The sequence below is a fragment of the Lycorma delicatula genome, chromosome 6 (genome assembly GCF_047948215.1).
Source record: "Lycorma delicatula isolate Av1 chromosome 6, ASM4794821v1, whole genome shotgun sequence".
Classification (NCBI taxonomy): Eukaryota; Metazoa; Arthropoda; class Insecta; order Hemiptera; family Fulgoridae; genus Lycorma; species Lycorma delicatula.
Window position 1 is genome coordinate 58,240,645 of NC_134460.1, and position 21,729 is coordinate 58,262,373.

A 21,729-nucleotide genomic window follows, 5' to 3' on the forward strand; every position below is an offset into this window, starting at 1 on the left:
ATAGAGAAAAGAAGGAGAAGGGATAAAGGAAACGACAGAAAAGAAAAAGTCCTGTTTTATATTGAACAGGACAAAAAAAGGCGATAAGAGGGAGAAGAGTATCGGAAGGAGGTAAGTAATAAGGTAATACGGTAATAGGATATAAGGAGTGAATAATAGGAGAAAAAGTGAATGGAAGAGAAGAGGAAGAAAAAGATCAAGTGGGAAACTTGTATTAGAAAAGTTAAAAAAGTTTTTTTTTTTTTATATACAGTACATCTTTGAAAACACAAATTATTTTAGATGTAAAATACAGATGAAGATACTAAATACTTTATTTCAACGACTTAAAGGTTTTATAAACTTCCCCAAACCATAGGAACTTAGGTCAATTAATTTATATAAAACTATACAGTATATAAAAAATTAGATTAAAAAATAATAATTTTTTTTTTTTTTTTTTTTATGTGTACGTTTCAATTTGTTCAACTAATGAACAATAAGCAATTACTTCACAACCCAATTAGATGAGAATTATATATTTTATGACGAGTAAATAAGTTGTAAATGTCATAAATTACATGTCAACAACCTGTAATGGTTAATGGACATGTAATGGTTAACCAGGCCGATCATTTATGAGACGTGTACTTAATTGAACCCTAACCATTATGTGATCCTCAGAACCTTCGACTTCAAAAATCAGCTCTTAAACCATTGATTTACGACAAATTAACCAATACCAACCCGATGGTAAAAAAAACAATTGACTAAAAAAGATATAAATTAATACATTATGTTACTATTCGTAATATTTTTACGTTACCTACAGTTTTTATTAGTAATTAAACAACTTAAAAAAATAAAATAAAATATTTCCAGTTATTTTTAGATTTGGTAAAACTTTAATTTTGTATATATATATATTTTTTTTCTTTAAAGTAGATATATTTCAATATATTTAAATTTATAATACCATAATTTATTACATTAATTTATTGCTTTGATTCATAACAATTAGAATAGTCGGAAATAATTTAATAATATAAGGTCAAAATATTAGATAATAAAATTTGATTAGATATTATTTTCAAATGTTACCATATATTTATTTCCGCCGACACTTGATTTTACTGTATGATAATATAAAACTCCTGAAATAACAACATATGGTAACATCAATACTAGACTTATTCAGTTTACGTTGTTTAAGCTGCAAGTGAATAGGTACTTTACTTTTTATAGTACGTAATATACGAATTTTATTATCTGTTTTTAATCAAAATAGATTTTCAAAATGAATAAATACATCTACATCTTACTTTTTATACAGGTAAGTAAAAAGTTGGTTGAATCATTTAAATTTATATTATAAAAAAATTTTATTTGATTTATATATGAAAAGAGTAATAACTTTTAAAAGAAAAGATTACCGCAATTTTTCAGTAGCAATTTAGGTGTTTTTTTTAAAAACACAAACGGAAACGACTTTAGGGGAAATCTATTTCACTGAAATGTTTAAAAACCCATGCCGAGATTAAATAACTAATAAACAATTTATAATTTTAACAATACATGATCTTTTGTATAAGAACATCGATTGTAGGACGGAAGAAGTAAAGCTGGTTGGTAAATTTTTTTTTTCTGCTTGATGATCTCGTCACCTAAGCTTGAAGTGTGCCCGTGAAATATGGAAAGGTAATTTTTTAGCATATGAAAAATGACGTGTCTGACGGGAATTTGAAGCCGGGACCTCCGGATGAATGGCCGAGACGGTACCGTTCCGCTACGAAGAGTATAAATGAATTATGTTTAACAAAATACATTATATATATATATATAATTGGTTTATAACACGGTTATATATAACCGGTTTAAAACACGATAACTAATTATATATAACAATGTATTGAGTAACCAAATGTTGTTTTCAGTGAAATCTTAATTTTTATAAATCTGGGTTACTGTATGGATCCAATCGGACATACATTTACCAACAGATACAAATAAATTATGCAAATACTATACATAATATTACTCAGCTCTGAAAAAATACTCTGAAACAATTTTTCAAGTACTAAGAGTACGTATGAATCATACTAAATTTAAGATCTGTAATTATTTTTTTTTTTATAAACGTTCTTAGTTTCTTCATGCCGATTTACGAATAATAAAAACGTCACATTTTTTATTTCCTTGGCTGTGTAGAATAAAAAATGTAGTTATCGGTGGTGGGGGGGGGGGGGGAAATACTAGAATAAAATACATAATTAATAAAGTCTTATTAACAGAAAAATACAATCGGAAACAGAAAATGTAAATGTTACATTTTCGTTTTATTAAAAGGAAACATTTTATTACACATGACTAGTAATACAAGCGTAAGTTATTACATTTTTTATTTATATATAGAACTATTATATAATGAATACATTTAAGATTATCTTGTTTTCAAAAATAATTGATTTCGATTTGTAAGATTAATTGATATACATTTTTTACGACAGTATCTGGAAAAGTGGTTGGAGAAAAGAACATTTTTCTTTCATTCATTTTAACATAATAACAAACAGAGTATTCGGATGAAATAAAGTAATAAATTCGTTAACCAATATTGACTTCAAGCAATTCAATATTAAATATATTAATTTACACCTGTGATAGTCGTGAAATTCGGATCTAATTATGTTTTCAATTATTTTAACAACTGTAGTAATGACTTTGTATAAAACAAGAAGACTTTTAACAAATATTAAATAATAACGAGCAAACTTAAAAAATAAAGAATTATAACACTTAAGAATTTTACAATGTATTACTTAAAAGATTTTTAAAAAGATCTTGAAATCCATTATTAATAATAGATACAAGGTAGCAATGTACCTAACCAATTTTTACAGCTGTTTTGTAACACCGCTAGACGCATATTCAGTCATTTTATTCTTCTTTTTTATATAAGTACAAACATTAAATATCTTCATATTATGAAGAATTGTCAGTCATTTTTATTATCAGAGAATAAATTATTTCTTAATTTGCTCTCATTCATAAGATAATGAAAAAATACATAACTGAATGCAATTTATTAAAAGCATTTCTTTATTGTAGATGTAAAAATATATAAACGGGAAAAAATAAAAACTTAAAAATCATTTTAAAGAATATTTATTTAAAACTTACATGCTTTCATCGATTGTTAAACAATAATCATCAGTAGGTACTGAGTAACTGGTATTTGTAACACAGGCACGTAACTATGATTTTTTTTCGGGGAGGGCAAAGGGGGTTGATGATTATGATGCTGATGATAAAATAATAATAATGAAAATCATTTTATAGTTAAACGGTTTTTTATACTTAATTGTATTTGAAAAAATACAAAATATATACTTAAATTTAATACAGCATTTACTACGCAAATAAGAGTCATAATGTTAGTATAAAATTTTTTTCACAACCCCATTTATACTTCATGCTCACACATTTACACTCCAATAAAAGTTATGAATTATTAAAAAGCTAATAGTCGATTTTTTTTTTCTCGCCATAATATCTAAAACTTCATCAGGATTAGCAGTAATATCTATGCACTAACAAAGAAACTAACGAACTTAATTTTCCATCCCCCTACTTGTTAACGCGCAATCGTTTTGATTCTTCATTGTGGAGAACAGGCGTTCATAAGTACGCGTTGTTACCGGAAGAGTCGCTAAAACTTGCAAATATTCTTTATTGCAGTGATCCAATACTTCAGTCACTTCTACATCGAATTTTAAATTTAATGACTTTATCTCCTCGCACCAAACAAGAGACTCCGCTTAAAGGAAAAATCCAGAACATTTATTATCATAAAACATCGCTAAGATTTTTAGTTCATCAACCTTTCCAGGACTAGCTGAAATTAGCAAAAGAACTTGAAAACGTTTTAAGATAGCATTGTCATTGAATTTACTTTTGAAATGCTACTTCAACGCATCGATGCAGGGAATAAAACAAGATACTAACTTTGGTAGTACTCTTCTGTCGCCATAGGGTTGTGATTTTCTCTATGTACTCGTTTATTGTTTATTCGTGGAGTTTTTATTTCAACTTCAAAAATCTTACGCGACAATTACAAACATATTTTTGAAAATATTTTCTGCGTCACCTCTCATTCCTTGCAATAATTATAGTGTTGATTTGACAATTTGAATAGCGTTATTCAAGTCAATAGTCTTATTTTGAAGTAGTATTGACAATGGAAGTGTAACATTAGGATGTTTTTCACAAACCAGTGATGAAACAATAAATACATTTTTATCTATTGCTACGAGAAAAGTATAAGCTTTAGGCGATATGATTGCTTTTCATTCTTGAGAGATTTCTTCTATACTCACGCAAACACATTAATACTCGTATGATGCTCAAAAAATCTAATTTCACACAAGCCTATAAGTCGTTTTTTTATATTTCTTATCTGATCCATACACACTTTTTTTAGCACATCGATTGCTTGTGAATTACTGCGAAAAAAAATATTATTTCTTCAAAAATATCATACTGCTTTTAATCTCAAGAATTTTCACGGCATACATGCAATCCCAATGGGGCGAGCTAGCCTCCCCATGGAGGGACCTTAACGCTCCGCTCGCTACGTGCGTGTAACAATTAATTAAATATTTAAACAAAAAAAAAAAATAGTAAAGGAACAACAAGTATTAATTGAAAGCAATTTTTACGAAACACAACAGAACGAATACTTCTTTTACAAAAAAAAAAAATCTGATGTGGACAATAAATGGCTTCCTTGCACGCCTATTAAATTGCACTTAAACATTTTTTTTTAAATGGTACATAAATTTTATTTCACTAATAACTTCTGATTTCTTTTCATATTTTTTTTTTATTGTTATTATTGAAATACAATTTATTGAAATTATTGTTACAATCACAGATTAATGTTTATTAATAAATCAATATATTTAAATTTAAAAAAAAGTTTAAAAAAGGAGATGAAGTCTGATTCGAACCGATGTGCCTTCCCCTAAGATCCAAATATTTCATTAATTAAAATTTTATTTTGCTATAACTCTGGAACCAATGAAAATAAGTAACACATATGACATATCGTTGAAAAGCTTTAAATGAGGGCTTAAGAAAAAGTCCAAAATCCAAATTTCTTTGGATTCTGAGCTTTTTTGGATACTTTTGGTTCAGTCAATTACAATCAAAAGGGGAGGTGCACAACTAGATGTTATAACAGTCCGAAATCCAAAATTTCAACATCCTACGACTCATCGTTTTTGAGTTTTGCGAGGTACATACCTAAATACAGACGTCACGCCGAAACTAGTCAAAATGGATTCAGGGATGGTCAAAATAGATATCCGTTGAAATTTGAAAACAGAAACTTTTCGCGATCACAGTACTTTCTTTACTTTGTACAAAGAAATAAAAATTAAAAAATATGCCTATATTTCCAAGAGGGCTGCCTAAAATGACCATAATTGTTTGTATGCTCTCTTATAAATTCTATAATACCCGTAACTGTTCGAAATACTCGTTTTATAGCGTTTATTTACTCGTTCGGCTAGCTAAAGACCACATTTGGGGGTGGGTCTCACGCTTGCCCCTGATAAAACAGAGATGTTGGCAATTTCTTTCGCCGAGAGACGCCCGAAGCTGAGAGTCAGCTTGAAGGGAAGACGAAACGAAGCCAGATCTGTGATTAAATACCTCGGGCTCTAGGTCGACACGAGGCTCCAGTTTGGAACACAGGCCATCGAGGCGGCTGCCAAAGCGGAGAAGACGATGAGGTTGGTTGCCGGTCTCCTACCCAACTGCGGTGGTCCGAGCCAGTTGCGGAGAAGACTGCTGACGGGAGTTGCATACGCCACGGTGTTGTACAGGGTTGAATTGTGGGGGAGCGTCACTAAGTACGCGAAATATTTAAGACGACTCGACGGCTATACACAGGAGATGCTATTTACGGATAATCTGCGCTTATCGTACAGTTTCTAAGGAGGCGGCCAAGGTCTTGGCTGACCTTTTACCTGTAGACCTGCTGATTAAGCAAAGGAAGAGATTCCGGGCATTGGGACCTCTATCTCCTGCCGATAAGAGGAGAATTTCTGCTGATATTGAAGAGAAGTTGTTAGAAATCCGGCAAAGCAGGTGGGACGAGGGTTCGAAAGGACGGTGGACGCACCGCATTGTCGGGCATATTAGAAGCTAGTACCAAAGGACTCATGGCTCGCTAGATTACTCTTTAATGAAGTTCCTGGCGGGTCATGGAGGTTAGAGAGCTTACTTGTACAGATTCTGTTTGGACCACTCGGACGTTTGTCCCACGTGTACTGAGGAGGAGTCCCCTCTACATGTTTATTTTAGTCGTACACGATTTGAGAATGAACTCCATGAGATACTGGAAACCTTGGACGCAGAGGTCATGTTTAATCCGGAAGACACTCAGAGAATTATGATGAGAGGACCTCTTGAATGGAAGGCTATAGAGGACTATGTTAAGAAAGTGAATGACAGATTACATGCCTCGGAGGAAGATTGACAGGGAATTCAACGCCGGAGGGTGCCGGGCCAGACATGTCCGCGGCTGAGTGCTTAGAGAGCCCCCCGAACGTGTGGGGGTCGTCTTCGCGCAATGAGGTCGCGGGCACTTTGCATACCGGCATCAAATGGCAGTAGATTTTCCCTTTCAGAGTTAATACTCCAACAGTGATTCCAGAAAGAGGAAGGAGAAAAAAAAGCTATATATCACATTTAAAACTTTTCTTAGCGTCCATATCCCCCCCCTCCTTTCTTACTAGTATTTTTTAACTTTCTACTAGCCTTTTCCCAAAATTCTTGTTTATTACTCTTTTTTATTCACTTCGTAGAAACCTTAATTTTCGATTTTTTTTTAAACCTATTTTTAATTAAGCCCCGAATTTTTAAGTCTAAAATATGTAGTCCTGCTTTGCTTAAGTCTTTCTTTACTTATCACAATGTATGCTTATAGATAATTTTTCGATCTCGATAAAAGAGGAGGATTTTATTGGGAATTCTACTTAAATTCATCCTAAAAATGTGGCATATTAAAGCTAATTTTCTTTCATTCCTTCTGTTATTTTTTAAAACTTTTGTATTGCTTTTTTGGAGGGCAGAATTTATATGTATATGATTTGTCGTCTTTTATAAGACCTTATCTTTATATATATATTTCTTGTGTGCGTGTGTATGTCACTGAACTCCTCCTAAACGGCTGGACCGATTTTGATGAAATGTTTTCTGTGTGTTCAAGGGGATTCGAGAATCATTTAGATTCACAATTTGGTGCATTGGAAAATGTTTTTTTAATTAATTATTTATTTATAAATAGTTGTTGATTTTGGAATGTTTTACATTGGATCCGGCAGACTGCGCTACTATCGCAGTATCGAATATTCAATAATATTCTATTTTAATTTTAGTTTGTCCCGATAGTTGGTGCTCCGATCAAATTGAGAAAAATATTTTGGAATTTTGTGTTATTATTGTGTTAATCGCGAGAAAACAGTTTTTTAATAAATAAGAGGCTAATAAATCAGATGAAAATGTAAACAAAGAAAAACCAATTAGATCAATGCAAGATGGCCGCTGTCAAACACAAAGAGCCCGTATGGCCGTTGCCAATCTAAACAAAATCACAACTGATTAAGGAACAAGTAGGCAGCACAGCGATCGCGTTTAGAATTGTGCGCGTATTGAGAAATATTATATTATTATTTATTGAAATAACGTTTGAAAATGTAATTAAAAAATATACATTATGCAAATTTGTAAGGTACAGTATTGAAGAGAAAATGTTTTTTTAAATTTATTTAGGTGTTGTTGATCTTGGGATGGTTAAGGTTCACAATTGGGTCCGGTAGGCAAAGCTGCGATCGCGTGTAGAAGTTGTTTTTTTTTTATTTTTGGTTTATCAGTCAAACCCGGTAGTTGGTGCTGCGATCGGATTCTAGGAATTTTTTTTTATTTTGTTGCTTTTTCACATATCAGTTACTTGCGTCGTAGCTTAGTGTTGTTCTTACATTAAAATTCGTATTTTTAACGGACTACTATGTTTAGAGAATAGTTTGAATTAAATCCGATAGGTATTGCTGTTCTGACAATTGGATTTATTTACATTCTGAATTTTTCTAAAGTTAAAGGTGAAATTTGATAAGGTTCCGTAATGTTTTGTAAGTTTCTTAATGTTCAGTATTAATTGTAATGATTTTGCAGCCACAACACTTTTCGTTAAAAAATTATTTTCCATCGAATACTGTGATTAGAGAGTGGTGTGAATTAAATCCGATAGGTAGTGCTGTTGTTTTGCCATTTGGATTTATTTACATTCAGACTTTTATAAAGTGAAAGGTTAAATTTTGTTAAATTGCTAATGTTCAGTTTTTTAAGATTTTATGAATTTTTCAATTGTTGTCATTTAATCTGTATGTATACTCAGATCTAGCAATAGCGAAGCATTGCCGAATCTGCTAGAATTGCGTGCTTATTGAGAATATTATATTATATTATTATTTATTGAAATAACGTTTTAAAGTTTGTTTAAAAAATGTACATTGTGCCAAATTTGTAAGGTGCAGTATTGAAGTGAGTATTTTACATGTTTTTCATGAATTTTAATTATGTATGCACGTGCATTCAATAACAATCCACTTAACCTAAAATTTAAATTGTCAGTTCTCATTTGATTCTATGCAACTTATGACGTATTGAACGGCTCATTGAAAATAAAAATTTAAGTTTGTAAAATAAATTATAACATTTATAAAATTAAAATATAAGTTACTTATAATGTATTTTAAAGTATATTTAAAAAATTGAATTTATAATGTTTTAGCTGATTAATTTTATAAAAAGTTTGCTAAAATTATTTTTAGCTTACAATTATGTAAAATTTGGTAAAATAGCTGTTAAAATAAAGAATGAGCAAAATGATAAAAATTTCTACTAAAAATTTAACTACGTTGCTTTTTTACAGCGCTTTAATTTTTTTATTAATTGATTAATTAAGCTGTTACATGGTTATGAAACATCAAAATTATTAAATAAAAATAAAAAAATATGTAGGAGGTACTTTATTAGAACGATGTTAAGTGAAAATTAGTAGTAATGTGGATGAAAATTTATTAATTACACTAATTATTAATTTTACGACGTTTCGATTTTGTAATTAAATTTTCATCGCACATCTCAATATTTAGTGAATAAAATATTAACCAATACTACACATAATTAATCAATAAACCCATTACACTAATACAACAATCACAAACTGATAATATCATACTAATAGTCATTTTAATGCAATTTAGAACACATTCCTGCTAATTTTAACTTAATTATGTTACTTATATTTATGTGTGCATTTATTACAGAATAATGCCGCGTCAGGACAACGTCTGTCGGGTCCACTAGTATATATGTATATATATATATATTTTTTTTTTTTTTTAAACTGAATGGTATTTCGAGACTACAAAAAAAAACCATTAATTGAAACTATGGTGAAAGTATAATATGAAACGTAATTGGGGGAAAAACAGAGAAATGATAAGCAATATTAATCGATAAATAAATAGTATTTGAGAAACAGTTTAAAAAGAGAATTTTATCGTGGATTGTAGAAAAAAATAAATGTAAAAAAAAATATATTATAAATTATTGTAAAGTTTTCAGAAATCCAAATTGATATCGTAAATTCAGTATAAAATATATCAAAAAATTTAAATCTGTTATTAAGATCTTCACAATGCTTTAGTGAATACCTATTTTAAAGATTTTACGTTGATAAAAATTTTTGCATGAAAAAAATCATGAACTTTAAACAATTTAAAGAAACATCTCAGCTATGAACAAAATTTTAAAGAAGGAATAAAAGTTTAATGATCGTATAATTGAAACTTTTGTAAAAAAAATTAAAATTTAGACAGGATATTGTTCACTATTGTTGTTTCAGTGATGGCTACGGCTGATTTTTCTGAGATTTTTTTGTTGTATAGGTCAAACGCTCTGCTTCTGTTTATTATTTTTTCATTATTTATTATCATTATATTATTATATCATTATATATTATAAGCTACGACCCAAGTAACTGATATGCGAAAAAGCAACAAAATATAAAAAAAATTCCTAGAATCCGATCGCAGCACCAACTACCGGGTTTGACTGATAAACCAAAAATTAAAAAAAAAAACTTCTAAAACGCGATCGCAGCTCTGCCTACCGGATCCAATTGTGAACATTAACCATCCCAAGATCAACAACACATAAATAAATTTAAAAAAACATTTTCTCTTCAATACTGTTACCTTACAAATTTACACAATGTATATTTTTTAATTACACTTTAAAACGTTATTTCAATAAATAATAATATAATATAATATTTCTCAATACGCGCACAATTCTAAACGAGATCGCAGTGCTGCCTACTTGTTATTTAATCAGTTGTGATTTTGTTTACATTGGCAACGGCCATACGGGCTCTTTGTGTTTGACAGCGGCCATCTTGCATTGATCTGATTGGTTTTCCTTTGTTTACTTTCCATCTGATTTATTAGCCTCTTATTTATTAAAAAATTGTTTTCTCGCGATTTTTTGTAACACAATAATAACACAAAATTCCAAAATATTTTTCTCAATTTGATCGCAGCACCAACTATCGGGACAAACTAAAATTAAAATAGAATATTATTGAATATTCGATACTGCGATAGTAGCGCAGTCTGCCGGATCCAATGTAAAACATTCCAAAATCAACAACTACTTATAAATAAATAATTAATTAAAAAAACATTTTCCAATGGACCAAATTGTTAATCTAAATGATTCTCGAATCCCCTTGAACACATACAAAAAATTTCATCAAAATCGGTCCAGCCGTTTAGGAGGAGTTCAGTGACATACACACGACACAAGAAATATACATATAAAGATTGCGGCGTAATTTTTTTCCGTTTATTTCAGTAACTCTTTGTTACACAGCTATTTATTTATAATTATTATAGCTGTTTATTTTTTACACTTTTTAAAGATAATACTAATTTATATACATAATTAATTTACATAGATAATACATAATTTTAAAGATAATACAAACATTTAATTTTAATTTATTTAAAAAAAAATAGAATATGGTTTTTTTAAATATTTTATTCATTTGTTTAATATCGTTGTTTGATTTTTTGATTTTTTTTATATTAGGTAACCAGAATAGCAGCTTTACATTTGTTATGGAAAAATGAATCTTATCAAGAAGCAGGCATTGATTCTACAGGTTAATTTCAGTAATTTTTTTTTTTAATTATTTCTCCTTGCAAAAGGCTTTTCTATAATAAAAATTTACTACAGATTATCTTTAATAATAAATAAATAATATTTTTGAAAACGATATTACAAATATGAAAATAGAATATTTGTTATTTATTTATTAAAAATGTTACTATTTTATAAATAAAATATTTATAAATATAAATACTGAATCTAAAAGAATAAATAAAGTTTTGCTAAAGTGAGCTTTTTCTATTGATACGAAGAGTTCTTCCATCTTTTTATTTAGATAATTTTTTTAAATTTATCTTAAAAATAAGAAATGATATAATATGCATTTTCATTTAATTAAATTTTCTTGAAAATTTATTAAAATATGAAAAAAAACATTATTTTCTTTTAGTATGAATTAATCGGTCAGATTATTTCTTTTTTATCTTGTACTAGCAAAATTAAATATTATAATTTTCTCTGAAAAAATAATGTTCAATATATAATTTATTCTGTAGTAAATAGACTGAATGTATCAATATTATATGCATTATGCGGAATGTCACCTGGAGTTTGAAAGGCATATATTAGTATATAGGAATGATATTGGTAAATTTAAAAACCAGATGGACTAAAAGTTAGTTTCGCCTATTAGTAGTAATAAGAAAACGGTTCATTAGAAAAAAAGGAAAGGCTTTTATTATTACATGTTTAATACACGGAGGAAAAATTAAAAGTGCTTTCCTTTCGCTCTTATGCAACGCATCAGCGTTTAACCAATGAATAATAATACATTTATCCCGAAAAAGTTTTTTTCCCTAATTATAAAATCAATAAAATTTTCAACCAACAGCTTGAGACGGTTCGGATCATTTGGATTTGAAAAAAATGATGTAGTAGAAAATAAATTGTTTCTCAGAGTCCTATCTGTTTGGAAAAAGTATGATTGAACTAATCACTAATTTAAAAATAAAGAGAATAAGTGCCCCATCTTACAATCAAAATGGAACTGCCAATATCAAACAGAAAAGTTTAATAACTCAGGAATTACATTTCAAGGTATGAATAACCTGTTGCACTTCCATCGAATAAATAGAATCCTAACACTTTTTTTTAACTTCCGGTAGGTTTATAATTATTTCTAGCCTTTTTGGTTATTTATGAAGATAATAAAATATTAGTTTAGTATTAGTTAATATTTAATTTTTTTTACAAAAATTCCATAAAATATAATTTTACTCACCTTCATCTCCACATGAAAAATGTTCGCAATCCACGTATCAAACAGTGATTCATATGAACCAATGATTCACCTATGAACACAATAAATTCCTATTGTTCGTAATTATTTATGGCTGTATTTAACACATTTTTCCTTATTTTTTAATTAAAAATACTTTTCCTATTGTATTTACAACAAAAACAAAAATTCTATTAAAAGACTAAAATATAAAAAAAAAATGACAAAAATTGTACAAATAAAATACTAAAATAACTCTAATTTTTAGAAATAAATAACTGCTTTCAGGTGGCTTATACTTTACTGGACTGTAAATCGTAGAAACCATGGTCTAATGTTTTTAAGGATTAATTTTTTTTAATCAAATAAAAAAAAATTGTAAATTTGATATCCCGATTTTTTTGTTTAAATTTATTCGTCCTAAATAAAACAACATAAATATGGTCCATCATCAGAGAAAACTATGCACATTTTTTCAAATGAAAAAAGCACCGGGAGACGTTGTATTATCAGCGTTTGAAAACTGTATATTCTTAAAATTTATTCATGAAATATATTATAAAAAATTAACGTTTGGTTTAAAATGCAAAACAGAAATTTACTGAATAGGAAATGATTTTAACATGAAAATAAAACTCCATTTATTAATCGGTTAGATTTGATAAGCTATTTTCAGTATTTAATTTTGTTTAAGTTTTAAATAAACTACGTTCGCGTGGACTTGTTCAAGTTATGAGCAGAAAATGCAATTTTCACAAACTTTTATGATAAATTTATTTCAAATCTGATTGAAATCGTGATTTTTACTAATGATGTTTGCACGAAGCGCCTTCCTTTTACGTGGAAGTATATTAGTTCAAATTTTACTCGCTCGTAATTAACGAGTTTACTAAAACAAAGAAGGCGTTTTTTTTAATAAATTAAGAATAAATATTTCTTTATCAGCTTCTATATAATTCCTTATATATTTAAAAGATAGTAAGTGTATTATGTTCTAAAAGTAATATTTCTAGCTAATATAATTAAAAAAATCGAAAAAGAACATCTACATCTATATATTTTTTTGTATTAAATTTTGCAGGATTTATCAGAAAAATGGAAGAAAAAGCAGACAATGCTGTTAACAGTAATAATTTACCAAATGACAATTTGAGGAAAATATCAAAAATATTGAACGTGTTTAAAAATAAGCAGGAGGTATGGAATAAAGAAAATAACTTAAATCAAAATGATATGAGAATTTTAATGGAAAAAAAACATGTTAATAAAAGAGATTTATTATCAGAATTACCAAAAATACCATCGACTGAACTTCCCAAGCTTCCATCGTTACCAAAAATTGATATACCAGAAATACCTTCATTAGAACTACCAAAACTTCCTGAAATTTCACCTGAAGATCTATTACAAATGCCAAAATTAGAAATACCGATTATAAACTTCCCAGATTTATTAGATATATCATCTTTAAATAAAGAAGAAAAATTATCATCTGGTAAACCAGAATTAATTTCACCTTCTAAAAATTTATTACGAAGGATTAAAAAAGATGCTGACAGTGATTCGATGAAAAAATTTAAAAACAACAATTTATTAACAAAAGTAACAAATGAGGAAAGCAAAACCATTTTCTACAGAAAACCTATAAAGTTAGGGCTTATTTCGTTACCTACAGTTTTTATAACTCCAATATCAAAAGTACAAATATTAAAAGAAGGGAACAAAAATAATGAAAGAAGAGGAAGAAAAATAAAATGCGATGGAGAGAAAATAACATATAAGGAAATAATAAAAATTGTAATACATGAAAAAGAGTCAGATGAATCGAAAGATAAAGGTATTATTCCAAAGATATTATCAAAATTACCGAATCCATTATCAGATTTATTTTCTTTATCACCTTCAATAGAAACAGAGAAAGGATCGGCAAGAAGAAAACAAACAAAACCGAGAGATGAAGAATGCGTAGAAGAAGTTGCATACGAAGATGAGGAAGAAATTGTTATTTATGATGATTCTGAAGAATTACCAAAAAGAAAATTTATGAGAAGTAAAACTGAAGGAAAAAATCCATTAATATCAACAACTGTTTTTTCGCAATTAAGTAAACCGTTAACGATTTTTAGTAGTAAATTAAATCCGAAAATTGGTGATAGTAGTGGAATGAAAGAACTGCAACTAAAAGGAAATAGAAAAGATAGAAACAAGAGAAATATAAATCAATTACAGGTAGAAGAGCAAGTATTATATAAAACAGGAACTGATGATTATGAGAAAAAATCAAATAAAAAATTACATAAGATTGATTTAAATTCACAAAAACAAACGGAAAAAGAAGACGAAGTGGAAGATGATATAGCGGAAACAGAAGATGATGACATAGCAGTAGTAGAAGATGATTATTATGACACAGCAGAAGAAGAAGAAGAAGAAGATAACGAGACATCAAAAAAAGATAGATATGACTCAGTAGACGATGAAATAAATACTAAAGAACACCTGAGTTATTATTATGATGACGTAAGCAAGGATAAAGATATAATAATGAAATGTAATAAAGGACTTAACAAAAAAAATGTAAAATGTGATTATAATTATGACGATGTGAATGAATATAATTTAAAAAGGGGAAAGAGGGAAATGAGGATTGAGGAAAAACGCTTTAAACCATCTTACATTGAAAATATTAATGAAAAATCATCTTCACTTAATCCTGAAATACATAATGTAAATGTAATGACTTTACTGAAACAAATAAAAAATAAAAACACATTAGTATCTTATAATAAGAATGAAAATTTACTAGAACGAAGAAAAATAAAATTGACAAATGAATATGAATATGAATACGATTTAAATCAAAAAGACAAAACAAACAAAATTAAAAAAAAAATTGTAGATGCTATAGACAATAATTATAAAATAGCCGATTATAAAAATGTAGGAATAAACATTAATAAAAGAGAAGTAGATAGTGATAGTAACACAGTTGAAGGAAAGGTAACAGATGTTGATGTAAAACCGACACAAACAGAAAAAGAAACTACTACAAAAACACAAGTTGAAATAGAAGAAAAGGCAGATTCATCAGATGAAAATAACACAAAAAAAGAGCAATTAACAACAACTACTTCAACAACTACAATTTCATCAACAGAAAGTCAAACTGAAGAAACTACGGAATATGAATACGAGACTGAAGATGAAAATTGTCCAAAGGATATGTTTGGAACTATATTGAACGGACTTAAGTGTGTTTTTAATTTTATTACGTCGCAAACAATCGGTATTGAAATCGGTCCAGGTTGCTGCTGAATGAATTGTATTTAGTATTATTAAAATTAGGATGGAATCGACAGTTGTAATGGAACAAGAACAGTGTTGCCACAAGTTAAATTGACTAATTATGTGGCTCATACTATTAGAGAAACATAAAAATAAGATATTTACTCAAGACGGTTTACATAAAAACAATATCAAATTGTTTTTAAAATAAATAAATAATTATGGTATAACAAAAATGTCTTCATCAATAGCGAGAAAGAGATAATGCATATTAACATTTTTATAAAAAGAATAAATAAAACAAATAAATGCTTAAATAATCAAATATTTTCACTGGTGCTAGAAAAAAAACTTTTACTGCCTCCTCCCTCCCAGGCACAGCGTGAAACAAAAGTGATCGACGGAGGCACTAGCGACAATTGACGCTAGTTATTTCCCCCGCCCAGTCGTCAAACTTCTGACTGATACCACAATAATTACTACTTTAGTAAACATACTTGACTGTAAATGAACTATTAGTTAAATGCCATTACAGTAATAAGATTAATTATTATCGAGGATAGGATACAAAGTTTCTGTTATAACCTTAAAGATGATCACAAATTTTAATCGAAAAAGCAAACTTTTTGATATCGTATAGACAAATAATTCTGTGATGTCACATCCCATCATTCGTCACCATGGACACTATTTACACTCTTAAAGGTTATTACTGGATTCCATTTTGCGCGATATGCAAACAATTAGTCGACTGTATATTCTAATTTTAATAATACTGAAAAATATTTCTTATCGGCAAGATGTCTAACAAAAATTTATTTCGATAAGAAATAAAATGTATAATATAAACACATTTGCGTATAACTTATAATTATAATTAGAATTATATTTTCCTTTTATTTCGTTTTTTTATTGAAGCAAGATTTTATTTCACAAGAACAATGTAGAAATGAATATAAACACATCAAAGGAATAAATATAAGCAAGAGAATTCTACAATAACAATTATTCTAATAATATTTATTTGTTGTTTATTTATTATTTGGTAGTTATGTTAAGTAAAATTTAAAAATATGATAGATTTATTTATTTTATGTAGATTAATTCGAGCGATCAAACATAAAAAATTGTTATAATGGTTTCTTTGGTGTAATTATTGGCAATAAAATGTTTTAACCAGTGCTTTCAGTATTATTTAATTTATTTAATCGACTTAAAAAAAAGGAGATGGTTAACAGCATCAACTGAACTTAAATGATTTTTTTTAGTTCAAGCCTTATGTTTTACTTGATACACCAATTTTGATGATTCTTTTTTTATTTTGTAGGGAAAGAATGGTTTTCTTTATAATTTTTTTTTTTTTTTTTGTAATAGTTCCATTATAAATTTCTTACATCCCGGAACTGTAAGCGAACGGTTTTTTAAATCAGAAATTAAATTGTCTACAAAGATGATGTGAAGAATTTTTTAATTTTTTTTTCTCGTCAATATTACTTATATTGACGTATATATTACTAGATGATTATTATTAATTATGAATTATTTATAATTATAATTATTCAGATAAAGAATTTTCACTGAAATTGTTTTGAAAAAATTAATAAAACAAGTAATAATTACTCTTCTCCAAAGAGATTTAATCATGTTCAAAGTTTTCATATTGTTTCTCTATATTCCTTTTCTTATTTTTATCAATATCCAGTTTAATCACTTTTTGTGCTACCTGCAAACGAATATTTTTTCGTACAACCAGTGTTTATGTAAACCTATTAAAATTTTAAACAAACATATTTATTACTTCCTTGTAACGTAAAGGAAGTATTGTAATCGCAAAAATTTTCGGTTTTCAGATTTCCACGGAAATATCTATTTTGACTAGTTTCGGCGTGACATCTCTACGTACTTCGCATAACTCAAAAATAAGCCGTAGAATGTTGAAATTTTGGATTTACTACTGTTGTAACATCTAGTTGTGCACCTCTCCTTTTGATTACAATTGACTGGGACAAAAATGTGTATTTTTACACAGTCAGGCTTCTAAATAAAGCTAGGTTTCAATTTTGAAACATTTGGATTTTTGACTTTTTCTTATCTACAATAATAAGTCCTAGAGAGATTTTCAACGATGTATCACAAGTGGTACTTATTTTCCAGAATTATAGCCAAAAAAAATTTTAATTTATGAAATTTTTGGATATTACAAGGGTTCACAGGATGCACATCGGTTCAAATCAGACTTCATAGACATATATTTTTTACTTTTTTTTTTTTTAATTTAAATATATTGATTCATTAATAATTGTTAACCTCTGATTGTAAAAAAAGTTTTTAATAAATTATAATTCAATAGTAACAAAAAACAAAGAAATATGAAAAAAATCAGAAGTTATTAGTGAAATAAGATTTTATGTACTTTTCAATTTAATTTTAAATTTTTACAGAGGTTAATAACTAATAATAAGTCAATATACTTAAATAAGTTAAAAATATATATATGTTTATGAAGATGGATTCGAACCAATGTGTGCATGGTTACAGATCCGACACGTTCTCGCTTACATCATACAACTAAATGAGAGATGTGAAACAAAATTAATACAAAAACTAATATAAAACGTTGATACGGACACCACAAAAAAACGTGATGCATATGGTGTCCACTACAATGCAATTGTGTAACTGTCCACATTATTAAAGAATTGGAGGATCGTATCTCACTTTCAAATGAAATAAGTTTAAATGAAGTGCAGCAAAAAATGTGTATATATAATCTAATAGACATACAAAGAAGTCATGTAGTGTCCACATCGGATAATTTTTTTTTTATTTTTAACCATTCATTCGTTGAAGTACGGTCTAATCATATTGAAAACGACCTCTTTCCCCTAACACAACAGGCGACTACTACGCCACACTGTTTACGCTATAGTAGTTTATTCAATGAGTTTGAGGCCACTAGCTCTATTCTCAAAGTTTTAGAGTACGGTACGCATTATGCGCAATGTTGCACATTTGCTACTGTTTAAGGAACCAGTTAGAACAATTTCTAGATGTTATTCAGTTTATTTTATGGTAAAACTAAGAATAAATAAGGCAAATAAATTTGAAACGAAAAACTGATAAAAAAATTATACGTTTTTTAATTTGTAATTTTCAAGTAATTTTTCTCTATTTTTAATTGGAAAATACCAACAGGTCATCTAAATAATTCTAAATTTTTTCATTGATTATTAAATCAGAATATAAATGAATCAGGAATCGTATGTGTTATAAGAGATGGAAGATTTAAGATTGTAAGTGCAGGCTACAGCAGCTGCTGGAAGAAACACATGCAGTGGTGACTGTAGAAGTTCAAAATAATAAAAAATACTACAAAAGAATTAGATATAAATCATAAATAATGATAACTAACGAATAAATCATTAAATATATACAATACCTGTTTTACAAAGTGATTAAACTTCAGGCCATTTTTTTTTTAATCAAGGAAAAATTTCACAACTGGAAGTATAACTTATTTATTATGAATTAAAACAGGAAAAATAAAAAAATACTGTTAAATATCTGTTTGATTAAACTAAGCGGATTTTATAGTATAAAGATAAAAAAAATAAAGAAACTTCAATAGTAAGCTCATAGTTTGATAATTAGAATCAATAGCTTTGACTGTAAGACTAACTGATTGATTCTGAAAATAAGACTCTTAAATTCGTACAAATTAATGTAAATAAGGAACTCTGTCGTAATTACAGTACATTTGTCAATCAACAACGTTAACTCTAAAAATAAAAAAGAAATTAATAAAAAAAAACTCCTTGTTTTAAGTGCTGCCGGTTAATTCATAGAGATCAAAAGCTGTAAACACGTTTCAAGATTCAGTCGATCAGATGCTGAATAAATACTCTAATAATGAAATAAGTGTAGGTTTAGAACGATTCATAAAAAAAAAAGTTGACAACAAAGTTCTAATACTTTCCTGGTACTGATTATTTAATCCTACATAGTAGAAAAATAATTATACATAAAAAGTTACCTAAGATTTCTTTTTTGGTGTGGGAAACAATTTATGATGAAGTTTTATTGTAAAATTACACAAAAAAAATCGTAATAAACAAAAAAAGTTTTAAAAATGAAAAAAATCAGTATTTTTTTTATTTTATTCTGCTCTCCCCACCACCAAAATCACCTTCCAATTTTTTTTAAATTTTCTACGTTTACTATGTTAAATCGAAAAACCCAACAAAACTTCCACTGAAAAATGTGCAACCAATAAAAGGTTATTAAGATTTCTTTTCTTTTGGTGGGGAAGGGGGCATGAATTATGATGAAATTTTAAATTCAAAGTTTTACGGTGATATCAAAAGTTTTTAGAAACTTAACCCCCTAAAAAACTATTTATCCCACCCCCTGCAGATTTTAACACTCAAAATTTTACCAAAAAATTGCCCCATATACACGAATCTTTGTACAAAATTTCATAAAAATCGGTGTATCCAGTCAACTTTGTTAAGCTTCAAACATCCCAACACACTTACATACGTACGAAAATTACCCTCATTCTTTTTTTTTTGGGCGGGTCGCTGGATCATGAAACGTCGATAAATGAAAAACACATATCCCATATTTTGACTGATAACCATACTTTCCTTTTTGCAGCATAGCTCTAGAACCATGATGCCAGGACAGTGCGCGAGCACGTGTGTGTGTAAATTGAATGTTGTTAAAAGAAAGGCTACAGCCTACTTGAGTCCTTGGGTCATCAATCTCCCCAGTAAGAATCCTCGAGGAAAATTAAAAAATTTAAATTAAATAGAGATGAACTCTTACGTAGTGAGCTTTATCTATATGGAGTGTATATAACTAATGTTACCATTTTACGTAATTACCAAAATAACGGTATAGTTTTAGTGACTGTTGTTAGATAATTAATTTAAACAATAATTAACGTTTAGTAATACTACACCCACGCTTAACTGCATATTTCATATTTCCAAGAACATTAATAATTTATCGCTGATAACAAGTTAATCTTCAAAGGTGGCTAATTGCTGGCACTCTCTTAATTTGATTGTTTGATTCCACTTACTTTATCATAAATGTTTCAGCCACAAAACAATCTTTTGTGGATAAGATCGGCACTTTGAGAGCTCATAACAAAAAATTGCGGCTTTCTCAAAATTTATTCCCTTTTACATGCTTGAAATAAATATTTTTACATAAATATTTGTACAAATCTCGTACAAATGGCCGTACCGGTACACATTAATTGGTGGAGTAAATTAACAATACGTCTCAGGAAAGGTCACCTTGAGTCTGTATAACACTACACCTCATTTACACGTCATACATATAATCCTAACCTCATGGGCCTTAGGGTGGAGGAGGTTTGCTTATTGTTCACGAATTGAACAGACTGCAACGCACACATTAGGAAAGAAAAAATGGCCATTAGTTTGTCTACCTATATTCAAAGCTGAATAATTATAGATCAACTATAGATCAAATAATTTTATTTTAAACTGTTAAATCTCTTCTTGAAGCTTTTCTAGAGTATATTTAAGAACACATTGTATCTTAACAATTAATCTGAAAAACGTTAAATCTTCTTTTATTTTATACTACAATTATATATTCGTAATCTCTCAAATAAAAATTATACTGATGGAAAGAGGGAGGAAAACTATCTAATATTGAATAAATAAATATTTTTAATTTTATATTAATTTTTCAAGTACCTCTCAAATAATTCCATGAATCAAAATCCAAAATTTTGTTACAATTTCCCTCAATTTTCAAAATGCAAAAAAAAGGTTGAGAAACCCCATCAGGTAACCGGAAAAATCATACCAAGAAACAGCTGTTTTCAGTTTTCATACGTATTAATTACATCTGCAGTTGTTTTCAGCATTTTAATCATATAAAATTTAATAAGTTTTATTTAAAAT

The 21,729-nt window shown here is 28.3% G+C and overlaps 1 protein-coding gene across 1 annotated transcript; it reads left to right on the plus strand.

Annotated features, from left to right (window-relative positions):
- Nucleotides 1-1,168: 1,168 nt before the first annotated feature.
- Nucleotides 1,169-16,966, plus strand: LOC142327093 (uncharacterized). The gene is made up of 3 exons (XM_075369941.1): nucleotides 1,169-1,312; nucleotides 11,203-11,275; nucleotides 13,581-16,966. The coding sequence occupies exons 1-3, from the start codon at nucleotides 1,277-1,279 to the stop codon at nucleotides 15,812-15,814; spliced, it is 2,343 nt and encodes a 780-aa protein (XP_075226056.1). The 5' UTR covers nucleotides 1,169-1,276; the 3' UTR covers nucleotides 15,815-16,966.
- Nucleotides 16,967-21,729: the final 4,763 nt, after the last annotated feature.

Coding starts and splice junctions, on each gene's coding strand:
- LOC142327093 (XM_075369941.1), top strand. CDS start 1,277: ATGAATAAATACATCTACATCTTACTTTTTATACAG. Junction 1,313..11,202: donor ACATCTTACTTTTTATACAG/GTAAGTAAAAAG, acceptor TTTTTATATTAG/GTAACCAGAATAGCAGCTTT. Junction 11,276..13,580: donor AGCAGGCATTGATTCTACAG/GTTAATTTCAGT, acceptor TAAATTTTGCAG/GATTTATCAGAAAAATGGAA.